The 13,981-nt window shown below is 41.5% G+C and overlaps 1 protein-coding gene across 1 annotated transcript; it reads right to left on the bottom strand.

Annotated features, from left to right (window-relative positions):
• Positions 1 to 633: 633 nt before the first annotated feature.
• On the bottom strand, positions 634 to 13,763 carry DIPK2A (divergent protein kinase domain 2A). The gene is made up of 3 exons (XM_035133301.3): positions 13,011 to 13,763; positions 4,404 to 4,707; positions 634 to 3,614 (listed from the first exon to the last, which is right to left on the bottom strand). Exons 1-3 carry the CDS (start codon positions 13,662 to 13,664, stop codon positions 3,283 to 3,285), a joined length of 1,290 nt encoding a protein of 429 aa, XP_034989192.1. The 5' UTR covers positions 13,665 to 13,763; the 3' UTR covers positions 634 to 3,282.
• Between the last annotated feature and the right edge of the window lie 218 nt (positions 13,764 to 13,981).

Raw genomic sequence — 13,981 nt, 5'->3', positions numbered from 1 at the left:
AGATTATGAACAGGTGTGTGTTAACTCTCAAGGAATATGGATTTCTGAGAAATTGTCAGAATAGCCATCTTCTGCTTAAGCAATCCCCCAGTACCTTGCAATTCTCAGTTATACTGAATCCTTACAAATAGAAGCAGGCCATAGAGAAATATTTTGTGAAACAGAATTAGTCCTATCGATGATCAATAGATGCAGTACCACCATAATACTGAGGTCCCTGCACACACACCCCAGTGTTGCCCCATCCTACAGTAACTAAAGTTATTCAAATCAATAAGATATTCAACCTACAAATCATAAAAAGAGCAGCCCATTCAACTATCCCATGTCCTAAAGTGGCCAGAGTCTGATGCCAATGGAAGCTTGCAACTTTCTCATAGGAATTTGGTTGGCCACTTAACAACCTGCTGGATTAGATGGGCCCTTGTCCTCATCCAGCAAACTCGGCTCATGTGTTCTTCAACCCCCCAAAGGAGCAAACAGGCAGCAGCCCTTATGCCTTCCCCCAAACTAGTAGGAATCAGTGACATACTGCCTCAGAATATAGGGGCTTCATTTAGCCATCGGGGACTAATAGCTGCTGATAGAGCTGTGGTATCAAAAAGTGTGTTCGTTTAAACATGGTCAAGAAAATTTTCTTAAAGTACTTTTTTATTAATAGTCAAGAGAAGTTGTAAAAACAACCTTAAGTATAAAGGCACAGGAGACAGTTTTGATAATCAAATTAAACAGTAACTTACAGTACAAAAGACAATTTTTATGCACATACAAACCCCAAACATCTCATTCAAAAAATATTTCACCATTATTCGTGGGCAATGACTAAAAATATAAATTGTCCTTGTACAATAAATACTTGATAGGTGCAAATTGAAGGAAACTTATTGCTTTCCACATAGGTGTTTTCCCTGTAGACTGAGAATTGTGGACTCCTTTTGTCATTGGAATCCTGCTTCATGAGCACATTTTCCAAGGGGGAATATGGACTCCAACCCCAACCTCACAAGGAACATTTGGCAGTTGAACTGCCTCAATAGCTGGCAGTGGTTTGATTGTTTGTTGTGTTGTTTAAAGCCTACAGCAATCATCCATCTCATTCATCAGAAATTGTGGGTATTAAATTAATATTGTGAATAAAAGGCTTTCCATGGCAGGCTAGTGTTTAGTCTCACATTTAGGTTTTGCTCGCAAATTGAATCAAAATAAAGCCAACATAAATGCTATGTGACTACAGGCAAAAGAATCCAGGGAAAAAACCAGCCAAAATTATGCTTTCTGAAGTAAATGGGATATAAACAGAATTAAATCTAAATCACTTCTGTAGGACTTGAACATGCCTAATGTGCTATGGGGTTGTGCCATAATATCAAAGGTGAAAGGGGATCCCGAAGCAAGAAGAATTATTCCAGCAGAGAACAGCCCAATAACAAAACTGGAATAAATTTACATTGTTGAAACACAATTTGAAAATGAGCAGCTGTATGTTAGGACTACGCAGACCAAATAAAAATGACATTTGAAAAAAATCATTTCAAACTTTCTGGGATAATCAGCATGCTTTCAGAGTTTTGAAACAGAATAGTTTCATCATCCCTTTTCTACTGTTTTGCTCCATCTGTCCAGATGAATTTCTCAACACTGATAGTTCTCAGAATGTGGAAACCCCTCTTATTCCACCCCAGTCACTGCTGTCATAAGAAAAGCACTCAATAGTGCCTCTTGCTCCTGAGGTCAGCTCTAAAAACACCAGAAGCACAGAGTTCAGTGTTGAAGCACTTCCACTATGGAAATGCCTGTCAATTTTAGACACTTGCTTAAGACTTTTCTGTCCACATGCTTTTTCTGAAGTGTGACCCCCCCCCATCTGTACATACCATTGAGCAATGTGATTTATTTTTATACTTTGTTTTTGTAGTTTTTAGTGTATATTGTATTTTTATGTTGTACACCGCTTCGGCAATCTTTTGTTAAAGCGGTATATAAATCTGCTTAGCAAATATAAAACAAAAACTGTAGCTAGTCAGTACTTCCTAGAACCAGAAGGCTTTTGAATTTCATCACTCCAATCATGAGAACCTCTGCAATTGCTACCATGTGTAAAGAAAAGGAAAACAAGCTTTATCAGTGATTGAATTTCTCATTCAGGTTCCGATCTGTGGGAGCAATTTCAGGTGCACGGTAACCATTACAAGACTGAACTGAAAGACTTAATGCAATGCAAGGCCTCTACAGTAAACATGAGTACTATTAAATAGCCAACCCTATGGTTGAAAGTTCCGTAAACATCATCACATTGCAAATTCAGCAGAACTGTGAATAATGCAGAACAAATGCTAGCCTGCTAGGCATTTTCTCATTCACATGTGGAGTTTCCTAAGCTTTTAACTAGTAGCAAAGTTTCTCCTAAAGAATGATCTACAAACCCACTGAAATCTAAGTCAATGGATTAGTATCACTACAGTACAGATTTAGGTGACTAGAGACGCACAACCATTTTCTTTGGCTTATGATTTACTATACTAGCAAAATGGTATTTTGTCTTCATTTTAACTAGTTGTACTGCTTTACTCCAAACTTCCAACTATCTTTGTTAGTTCTCAGATCATGATTCCCTGCTGAATAATTATTTTCACCTAATGGAATAAAGATGGAATTTTACAGTTAACCATCTTGTGAAACATTACCCGCAGTAGAATTACAAAGAATTCAAATGTAATGGTTATGTCCACGCAATATTTAAGACTGCTTTTATAAGCATATCCTTAATAAGGCATACAAACAGTAAGAAACAGTGGAGAGAACTCAACATTAGAATAAGCAGAGGAATTCTGTACTCAAATAGCGCACAGTATTCAAACAAAGACCCACTAGTTTTTAGAACTATGAGAGAGACCTAGGGATTATCAGTATGTATGCAAATATCAGTTTAGTAAATTGTATGCATGGGAGGGGCAGAAAGAGAGAGGGGGGGAGAGGGAGAGAGAGAAATGACACCAGAAATAAAAGCCTTTAAAACAGGCGAATATAACTTGACTTTCCAAGTTACGTCAGCAGTTTCACAAAATTGTGGAACTGTCTCAGATTTATGTGAAGTCCTATGGATGAGAGTCAATCTTGTCATCTGACCCAGTCAAAAGTAGTTCAGGTTGCAGTGGGATATGTAACCTTGCCTGTTTACGCAGAGCGTTCCCCATATACCAGTAGCAAGTTTTTCTTTGATGTCCATAACTTATTTTCTCCATGTGCCTTTCCCCCAGGATCAAAGTTTCTGGCCACTATGAACTAGCTCACATTATTACTCAGTCGTCCAAGGTATTCGCGTAATTCTTTTGCAGCTAGGAATCTACCATATCGCTTCTTTGGATTGGCACACTCATCCAGCAAGGCCTCAAGTCGACCATCTTTGGCAATTTCAGCTGGAGGGTCATGAAGAAGACCTCCAGATGTGCCACGCCAGGTGGCATGTCTTGATAAAAGGTTCTGGCAAATAGCATAGTAGTTGTGGTCCACAGTGACACGAGTGCACAAAATCTCCTTTGAGAAAGAAAGACAAGCTTCCTTATCACAGTCATCGAACTTGCTTTCATACCAAACATCCCAGTTTTCAGGTTTGTCTGTGAAATGCATAAAAAGAACAAACAGTAAGAAGCCCAGAAAGCAAAGAATTTCCTGATTCTAAAGCCTGAATATGAAAATCTACCCCAAGTTCTGAATAGTCTGTCTGAATGCAATTTACAGAAATAGTGTACCACTAACATGAAATAAAGTTTGCACGTGAAATATTAGCTGTTTAAGGGGGGGGGGGACTACAAAGAACCTTAAGGCAAACCTTCTCATGGGGATTGTTCAAAGCATTATATGTTTCAGAGAATTGACAAAGTGTGGTTTCTAAGATTGTCTAGGTACATGCATATTACTATGAAGAAAAGGTAAGAGCAATATTGTGAAAGTGACCACAGGCTACAGGGATTAAAAATGTATTAAATAAACGTGTCAGAAGTGAGTAACTGTTCTCTTGCTTTTTGTCTTGTACAGGATGGAACAAAACTCAAGTTCAGGTTTCTTCAGTGTGCCCATGTAGTAACGGATTTGTTTCAACATGTTCAAATATGAGCTGCTACATTTGTTATTTAATAATTAACTGCTGCATTAGCCGAACTGATAAATTCTAAAGCATTTTTAAAAAACCTACATCAGGCATCCCCAAACTGTGGCCCTCCAGATGTTTTGGCCTACAACTCCCATGATCCCTAACTAACAGGACCAGTGGTTGGGGAAGATGGGAATTGTAGTCCAAAACATCTGGAGGGCTGAAGTTTGGGGGGTGCCTGACCTACATCTTAAACTATTCATATGCAAAACAAGAACCAACAGTCTTGGGGGTGAAAAAGAAACCAACTTACTTTGCTTGATTAACCTTTTATCTGCCACCAAAACATTTTCAGCATCCACAATGATGACCTTCCCATCTCTAGGGCCTACTGCGAAGTTGTCAAAGCTGACATCAAGGAGGTAGAGTGCAAATTCAAAGTCATTATTTGTCAGCTGCTCAGCTATTTCCATTAACTGCCATGCCAGGTCCACTCGTTTTTCCCATGAAGCGCTGAAGTAGCTCCAGAGTTCTTCTCCCACATAGTTTACAGCCACCATTCTTCCACATGCTCCTAAATACTTTGCAAACGGCCAGCCCTCATCAGAAGGAAAACTCTGCAAAGGGAAATGCATTTCATTAATATTAACCACAAATACATTTGCAGCTTAAAAATATGTGATGTTTAGAAGCATTTAGCTATCTGAGATGGCAGTGTTGTTCATTGCCTATGAGGAATTATTCATTGATTCCCCAAACACTGGGGTGGGGTGGGGTGGGGTGGAGAACACACAGTGGTCTGGTTTTTACCCAGTGCTAAAGAACAGGCACAGTATAATCTTGCATATCTATAAATTCTGCACCAATCCAGCAAAATAACACATTTGTTTCAAACAGGCCTGGGATTTGGTGAGCTGCTGGCACACACTGATGGTGTCACTATGTATTTGTTTTCACTTTGCAGATGATGCATCTTCTTTTGGTCCTTCAATTTGTCTAGAAGACCTGCATGAAAATGCCATATTAGTAAAGCAATTAGGTGAACATACCAAACACCCACACTTGCTCTCCAATTTCTATAGGTTTTTATCCCACTGTGTCCAAGAGGCTCTGTACTAGTTTACTTGAAAACAAAACTCCATGAGAATAGTTGGTGATCAGGGATGATGGAGCTGAAGTTCTGCAACATCTGGAGGTTAACCCTGGTGTAACCTATTAAAAGGCTCCCCCACCATTGTCCTCTCACATCAAGAGCTCTGTTCTTCAGATGTTCACAAAAAGTCCCCAGATGCTTGGTGCTGTGTCTCATTTTTTGTATGTCCCAGAGGTCTAGCAAAGAAACGAAGTACTTCTATGATTCAGATGTGCTCAATAGGTGGCAGTTGCCTGGATGGCGTGCTCCCTACTCCCTTTACTTCAGAGTTGCTTTCAATTTATAATTCCAAATTATTCACACAAAGCTAACTGTGTTCTGTACAATAAAGGTAAAGGGATCCCTGACCATTCGGTCCAGTCTGGGGTTGCGGTGCTCATCTCACATTATTGGCCAAGTACAGCTTCCAGGTCATGTGGCCAGCATGACAAAGCCGCTTCTGGTGAACCAGAGCAGCACACGGAAATGCCGTTTACCTTCCCGCTATTTATCTACTTGCACTTTGATGTGCTTTTGAACTGCTAGGTTGGCAGGAGCTGGGACCGAGCAACAGGAGCTCACCCCATCGCGGGGATTCGAACCGCCGACCTTCTGATCAGCAAGCCCTAGGCTCTGTGGTTTAACCCACAGCACCACCTGCGTCCCTTTGTTCTGTACAATACTGCTGTACAATTGTTCTACCACAGGAAGTGAATATAAAACATACCAGGTGTTAGCACACCATTATTTGCATTCAGCCACTTGGTAGGTCTAAAATCTACTTTACTCTAACTTTGATCAGTTGTAGATTCGCTGTGCTACTTAGCAAGCTACTGCAAGCTTCCAACTTGCTAAGTCAATGCTGATCACAGTTGATTGCCACTTGCCAAATACTGGTATTATTCACAGACAATTTACCATATTCAGGCATTACCATAGCACACTAATATTAATATAAGCATATTGTCCTTGCATTGCCTGCTATATATATATATATATTTGACGAAAGATCCAAACAACTAGATGCACACTACAGCTGCTCTGCTAACTCAGAAGCAACCATATTTAAAATTACTCATCAGTAGGACAAGCAAGCACATGTACGTTTCACATTGTTCTTCTGTTTATTGTATTAAATAGCAGCAGTAGGCCAAATATCTTGCATACTCAGCACTAGCGACATCTCCTTAATTGTAAGTGCAACAAATCCCAGCAACAAATTGAGATGCCAAAGAGCAGCTTGGCAGTTTGGCTCTGGGAGCTCTGGGTGAACCACCCAGGAATTTCCTGGGTTTTGAATTAGTGCCGAGTTTATATTAGCCACATACTTTTGTAGTACAGCGAAATGAACATTGTCATTCTTTGCATGGCCACAGAAAGCCACAGAGGCCTAATCTTTTTTGCTCAGTTCAGCCAGGTGGCAAGAACAACTAACAAGAATGGGACTTTAACATGTGTTGAGCAGAGGAAAACTACATTCCACCTTTAATGGAAAACTCTCTTGGAAGAAGTCGGCATCTGCATAGAGCTCACAGCTCACATTAATAACAGTTCTGATGACATTTAGCTTATATCTGTTGCATTTGAATGATTCCTGAAGGCAAGTAAGGTTTGCCAACTAAACAAGCAAGCATATAGCTGGGACGCACAGATTTCTTGGTTTGCATAATCACACAATTCTGGTGCAAATAGGTATTCTGAAATGTCACATTGTATAGGCAGCCTTGTAAATAAGCTTACAAAAGTTACTAGCCTTTTTTTTTTTAACTAGACTGGTAAGATTGTTTTTATATCCAAAGAAATTAATGTCATGTTCAGATCATCCTGTCGGCATCAACCTCTGTAAATATGGCACAAGTAATGCATTATTATGGGCATCCTAGCAGCAGGGAGTGGTAACCAAATTCAAGCTCTAAGACAGGCCTCCTCAAACTCGGCCCTCCAGATGTTTTGAGACTACAATTCACAACATCCCTGACCACTGGTCCTGCTAGCTAGGGATCATGGGAGTTGTAGGCCAAAAACATCTGGAGGGCCGAGTTTAAGGAAGCCTGCTCTAAGAGGCAGCATACTGCATTTCACGAGGATCACCCAGCAAATCATCTGCATGGCCTCTTAACTTCAATGTAATGCCAACTGCCTGAACAAGCAGGGTGCTGCTGCATACTGCTCAGGAGATTGCACTTCTCTCTTTCCTGGCTTCTTTCTTCAGTGCTCAGATTGAGCAAGCAAAGGATTTAGCTTACTCCCTAGGTAGTAAATAAAATATATGATTGCATTTATATCAATTAGTTAGCATATGCTTCTGTTTAGGATATACCTATATTACAAAATAGTTGTATCAGTTGCGGTATTTGATTAATTTGTTTGATTAATTAATTAATCAGGGATGCAAAAATGGATGCAGCCATAGGGTCACATTGACAGCTGAGCAGGGCTGCCTAATTGTCAATCATTTGACATTGTGTGATTCACAGTTAAAGTATAGTCGTACCTTTGTTCTCAAACAGAATCCATTCTGGAAGTCCGTTCGACTCCTGAAAATGTTCAAAAACCAAGGCACGGCTTCCGATTGGCTGCAGGAGCTTCCTGCACTCAATCGAAAGCTGTGGAAGTCACATCAGACGTTCGGCTTCCAAAAAAGTTCCCAAACCGGAACACTAACTTCCAGGTTTGCGGCATTAGGGAGCAAAAATGTTCGACTCACAAGGCGTCTGAGAACCAAGGTACAACTGTAATGGGAGCAGGCAAAAGTTTGACCTTTGGGGCCAAATTCAAAGACCTGGCAGATCCTAATCAGGCCCACGGGCTCAAAGCTCTTAAACTGCTGATTCAAATCAATCCACCCTGCTTGACTAGTTGTACACTTGCTCAATACTAAAGTTGATCTGACCTTAAAACAAGCATCCTTGTAGAACACACTTTGCAGTGTTACAATCTTGAAATTAAGTTCTACAACAGCATCATAGTAATTTATTACTCACTATCATGAAAGAGACAGCTACGCTTACATATTACCTAATCAGGTGTAATTGCAAGCCCATGCCTAGTCATATCTAGAAACATCTCATATTTAAAATATGAAAAATCAGGAACAAGAGTATTATAAACAATAAAAATAACAAGCCAAAGGTCAAAGGAAAGGAACTTAAAATTAAAAATGTACTCCAAGGCACTTGTGGCAGTTATGCTATTTAAATTCATTTTGGAAATTTAAATCTCAGTCAAAAACACCTGCATTGTCTTGCTAGACAACCAAATTCACAGCTCTCAAGCAAGAAATCATAATTACTTTTCCACTGTGACAGGACACAATCAGATGAAGAATGACTGCTAAGAACAAGGTAAAAATACAGCAAATAGAAGGACAAATTTTTTTTATAGAAAACCTGTCCAATTTTAGGCAAATACTTACAATCCTATATAGTAGCAGTACTGTATTTTTATGTCAGTTTTGGATTCCTAGCTATAATAGATCACAGAATATTTATTACAGATTCTTGCTGCAGATGCTTGTGAGTCATTGATCATTTAGATTGGAATACCCAGCAAATTCCTCCCTTAAACTCCCCCCCCCCCCATAGCAGGCTGTTTTACCCACAGAAGTGTATACTGTTTAGTGATATAAATATGAAATGTATTTAGGTACACAGATTAGTAAAATTAAGTAGAGCACTGAGCTTCTATCACAACACTTGGGGATATAGATGAGACACGCTGTTAAAAGATGTTTCTGTAATAAAGCTTTTCCTCTGGCCTTGACAATCTCTTCAAATGTAGGTCAAGCTTAAATAATCTCAAAACTAGCTAAAATAAAGGCTGTCTGTTGTGGCAATGTGCATTTCATAAGTACTGCCACTTTACAAGTAATCCATACTCCAAATAGGCTTCAAACTAAGCTTCCAATCTCTGATAAAAAGTCTTATAATCCAAGAATCACTACAGTTTAGTGGATTATTCGAGACACATTTCCCATTATAAAATCAAAGATCAACCTTCTATTTAGCGCCCAGTCATGCATCATTTAGTCTGATCACAATACTGTATCTAACATGTGAATCACATTCAACCTGCTCCTTAATCATCGGCATTCTCTTCAAGATTCTCTTCTTATCAAGATTTTTACCCTAGCTTTTTATCAGTGCCAGTTACATTATTTAAACAATACTAATAAGTATCTGTACAACAGAAAGTCATTAACATTACCTAGCTCTTGTAATGCAAACAGTGCCAACTTACACACCTATTAAAAGTATGTTTATTTGACAAGCAATGGGTCTTTAAATGAACTACACTATGTAATTTTAGCAGGATTTCAGCAGATCAGAAGTGAACCCTGGAAATATTTGAAAGCAACTGGACTTTTTGCAGTGGTGGTTGGAAGAGAACTATGAGCTACAAGAACTGCTGAGTCATAATTTGGACATTAATTAAATGAATATCTTAACTGATATTGCACATAATTGGTGACAGAATAGAAAACCTGTTCTTACAATCCACACACGAAAAGGGCTAATGGAAGAGCTATTACTTATTACTTATGTATATTGGACTGCAATCCTACATGTCTACCTAAAACAATTCCACTGAAGTCAATAAGACTTATACATGCATAGGATTGTACTGCTAGTATTATAATTGGCACCTAGTGACCAATACATATTAGTTGTAATTTTAGAATCACGGAACTGTCGAGTTGGAAGGAACCATGAGAGTCAACTAGTCACCCCCCCCCCACCCCCCGGCAATATTTTTCCCAACATGGGTCTCATACTCCTTTTAAAGCAAGCAATGATTAAATGAAACTTTTACTCATGGACTTCCGGGAGCTTGAGCTAACTGTGAGAGATTTCACCAAATTATATAATTTAGTCACTGACATATGACATTACTTCATCAATTATGGGTTGGATGCCTAATGTCCAAGATGTGTACATCTTTTAATTCATGTTTAACCTCCTTACAAACCAGAGTTGTGCTACAGAAAGAGAATTACATGTTCCAAAGGGGAGACTCACAGTGAATTTCCACCAAATAAAGTTCAGTATGTAGACTCAGTAAGTGATTACATCTTAGTCTAGGTATCTTACAGAGCTGTTTACAAATTGTAGAGCACTTTGTATCCAGTAATTATATGCACACCAACTGTAGCATGATCTATGTTGTTCTGTTTTATATGCAGAGTTTCATTACCGGTAGTTTCTCAGCAAAATATATTCTAAGTGGCGCAGAAAATTTTTATGCCGTTCTGTTTAGTGAAGGACCTGAAATGCCACTCCTCTTTAAACTGTATTTATATTAAACGTTATCTTCACCTACAAATATGCTTTATCAATTTAATTTATTATCCATGAACAGAAGCCATGTGTAACTCTAACAGAGAAAAAGCATAGACAAACCACTTTACACAGAAAGCTGCAACTGAAGCCATAGTAGACAAAACCTTCATGTCAGTTATCTTTGGGGGGAAACAGTCTAGATTTCAAGTTAATGGCTCTCCTTTAAGAAACTTTAAAGGCATACACCAGCTGGTACATACCAAGTCACTAAACAGTTCAAGAGAGCACCAGCTGTTCCAGCAGTCTACTTGATACTTCTTTGACAACCATTCTAGTTTGTGGAGGCAACTCAACTGTTCCTTTAGCATATTTATTGATATTTGCCAACAGGGCTGGGAACTCTTATTTTTTGTAGCAAAGATAAGAGCTGTGTAATTCAAGATTACTTATTTTATGCAAACATTACATTGCTCATGGAAGGCACTTAGAAGGTGCTTGAGGAAGGCACCTGTATTTATGATGCAACATCATACCAATATTTGGGCTTAAGATAACCTGTTCAGCTAGAATATACCTTCATGAAAAAATTATACCATTAACATGTGAGCTGGCATAGAGATGGCATAAATATACTAACATGTCCCAGATTGTTAGGCTACAATGCCAGGTCCAAGTTTCTTTTACTGTTGGCTATTAAATAAAAACATCCTTTTTCTTAACCAAGCCATCCAAATTTTTAATATGGCACTGTTCTCATAACATTGTTCTGATAAATACCTAGAGAAAATCTGAAATAAAATTAATCAAACTGGTTAAAAATTATCAACAGATTTTTACATTTAATGGTCTAAAAAACATTATTGACATGAATGCAAGGTTAAAATTACTGAAAGCAGTGAGTGTGTTGACTTTCATTACAGTGCCAACAAGTCTTCATTCTGACAAACAGCAATTTCAATAATGATGACTAGAAAGAAATTCACCAAAAGGAGGAAGACCTTTTTAAAAATTAAAGAAACAAGATATAGATACTTGCTTGCCACTATCACCTACACAATGAGACAAAGTAAAAACAGAGGTTGATACAAAAGTTACAAAAAAATGAGCAAAAGAACAGAATGTAAAATGTAGCACCATATGTACACCTTTATGAATACAGGCACCCCTACTTTTATGGTTGAATTTTAGAAGTATATAGATTAACCTACAACAGGGAAAGAAATAACAATTTTGCTATTCCTCTAATAGCACCCAAAGAAGACAATAAGCAGCTGTTGTGTATGCTCAGTTACTAAAATTAATTTCAAAAAACATTGAACTCGTATCATACGCATGATTAGTTTTTGAGTTAAGTCCCACTGATTTCAGTGACACTTATTCTGAAACATTTAAACTTATTCCACTGCAGCTTTGGGCTTTACTTTGGTTGTAAATGTTTTCAGGGAAAGTCCTGACTAGTTTTTGCAGACAACTGAGGACCCCAGCTGTTAGTGCCTGGATGTTTGCTTTCCTCTGTTCTCATGGCTACTGGCAGTCCTAGAAAAGGGTTTAAGGAGCCACATACTACACCAGGGGTCCCCAAACTAAGGCCCGGGGGGGGGGCAGATGCGGCCCAATCACCTTCTAAATCCGGCCCGTGGATGGTCTGGGAATCAGCATGTTTTTACATGAGTATAATGTGTCCTTTTATTTAAAATGCATCTCTGGGTTATTTGTGGGGCATAGGAATTCGTTCATATTTATTTCAAAATATAGTTTGCCCCCCCCCAAGGTCTGAGGGACAGTGGACCGGCCCCCTGCTGAAAAAGTTTGCTGACCCCTGCACTACACAGCCCAATCCACAATGAGCTCAACTGTCCAATTTCAGCTGATTTTGTATGGCTGGTTGTACAGGAATGCAAATCTATTTTGTATCTAGTATTTGCTTAAGCTACACGAAGGAAATTTGAAAACAGCAACACCTGAAAGCATTTTTAAATAAAAAAACGTACAAATTCTATTGTAAGTACTTCACACTTACTGTACAAGCATTCCTGCATGTCAGCTAATGCTCTAAAACCATACAACGAAGAAAGAGACTTCAGTGGGAGACAGTATCCGCAGCTTTAAAACCAACAAAGACCCCTCTGGCACCTTAACAAGTCTGCTGAAGCTTGGGACACAATACACGTGTCAGTCTCCTAAATGTACTTATAGGACTTTGTTCAACAATCTCTCTCCGTGCAAGTGCTTCAGAAAGGATTCAGACCCAAATTTATTTTTAGGCAGGACCTGCAGTGGCAGCGCACAGGCAGGAAGTGGTCTCCATCTCTAGAGATCGTGGGATAGACACAGTGCTGGACTGATCCAGAAAAAGGAGGTTTACACGCTAACACTAAGCAGGCACCGTCCCAGCGATCTAGTGCGCAGCGCTAAGAGACGCGCATCGTGCGATCCCGCTTATACGGCGGGGCCACGCGGTCTAGCGAGGATGGGGAAGGGAGAGGAGGCGCCGGCGTCGCCTTCTTACCTGCAGCACGAGGGGCTCCGGGTTGAAGGCGAGAGTGATGAGGAGCTGCATCCGCTCCGAGTCCTTGAGGTTGCGGAGCAGGAAGCTGCCCGAGTCCTTGGTCTCGGCGTAGCGGCGAACGAGGCGGTCGAGGAGGCGCTGCGAGGGGCAGTGCACCAGGTCCGACCAGCCCTCCACGACGTCGGGGGTGAGGAGGCGCACGTCGCCGTTGATGCTGGCGAACTCGGTGGCGTGCAGGGCCTGGAGCAAGTCGCAGCGTCCCCTGCCGGTGGCGCGCCGGCAGATCTTGGCGTCGATGTCGGCGAGCTCGCGCGCGGAGCCCAGGCGCTTGAGGACGACGCGGCGGCTGCCCTCGCGGGGCTCTCCGTAGCGCGCGAAGTACACGTTCTTGACGTTGAGGAAGTCGAGCAGGCGCAGGCGGCCCCAGCTCTCCAGGCGCAGCTGCCCGTTGAGGAACTTGCGGCACCAGCTCGTGCCCCAGCAGGCCGGGCACTTGTTCAACTGCAGGAAGCGCCGCTCGGCCAGCTCGTTGCGCTGCAGCGAGGCCAGCAGCGAAGGCGAGTTGAGGGCCAGCGCCGCCGCCAGGACGCCCAGCACCGCCAGCTTCACGTAGCGGTAGAGGCGCCCCAACTTCAGCGACACCAGCCGGAGCATCGTCCGTCACCGCCGCCGGCGACCGACCCACTGGCCGGCCGGCCCCACCAGCCGGCGGGGCAAACCCCCCTCGCGGCGGCCGCCGCCTCCCCCGCCCCCCGCGCGCTCCGTTGCTCCCCGCGCTGCGGCTCCGGCACCAATAAACTCTCCAGCGCGAGGCGAGCCCGATAAAAGGGAGCCAAGTTACCGAGGGGAGGGAGGTAAAGGGGCGGCGCCGCAGCCGCCGCGAGCCTGCCGGACAGGGCCGCCCCGCCCCCCCTCGAGGGGGGAGGAGCTACAACAATAAGCGCCGCCGCCACACTGTTGTTCACGGCGCG

Source organism: Zootoca vivipara, chromosome 5, assembly GCF_965207765.1.
Source record: "Zootoca vivipara chromosome 5, rZooViv2.hap1.1, whole genome shotgun sequence".
NCBI lineage: Eukaryota > Metazoa > Chordata > Lepidosauria > Squamata > Lacertidae > Zootoca > Zootoca vivipara.
This window is presented reverse-complemented; position numbering and strand designations above follow the sequence as displayed.

Excerpts from the sequence above, each read along its gene's own strand:
- DIPK2A (XM_035133301.3), bottom strand. The coding sequence starts at position 13,664 with ATGCTCCGGCTGGTGTCGCTGAAGTTGGGGCGCCTCTACCGCTACGTG. Across the intron at positions 4,708-13,010 it reads CGGAGCCCCTCGTGCTGCAG|AGTTTTCCTTCTGATGAGGG; the intron begins GTAAGAAGGCGA and ends TTCCCTTTGCAG. Across the intron at positions 3,615-4,403 it reads TAAAAGGTTAATCAAGCAAA|ACAAACCTGAAAACTGGGAT; the intron begins GTAAGTTGGTTT and ends TGCATTTCACAG.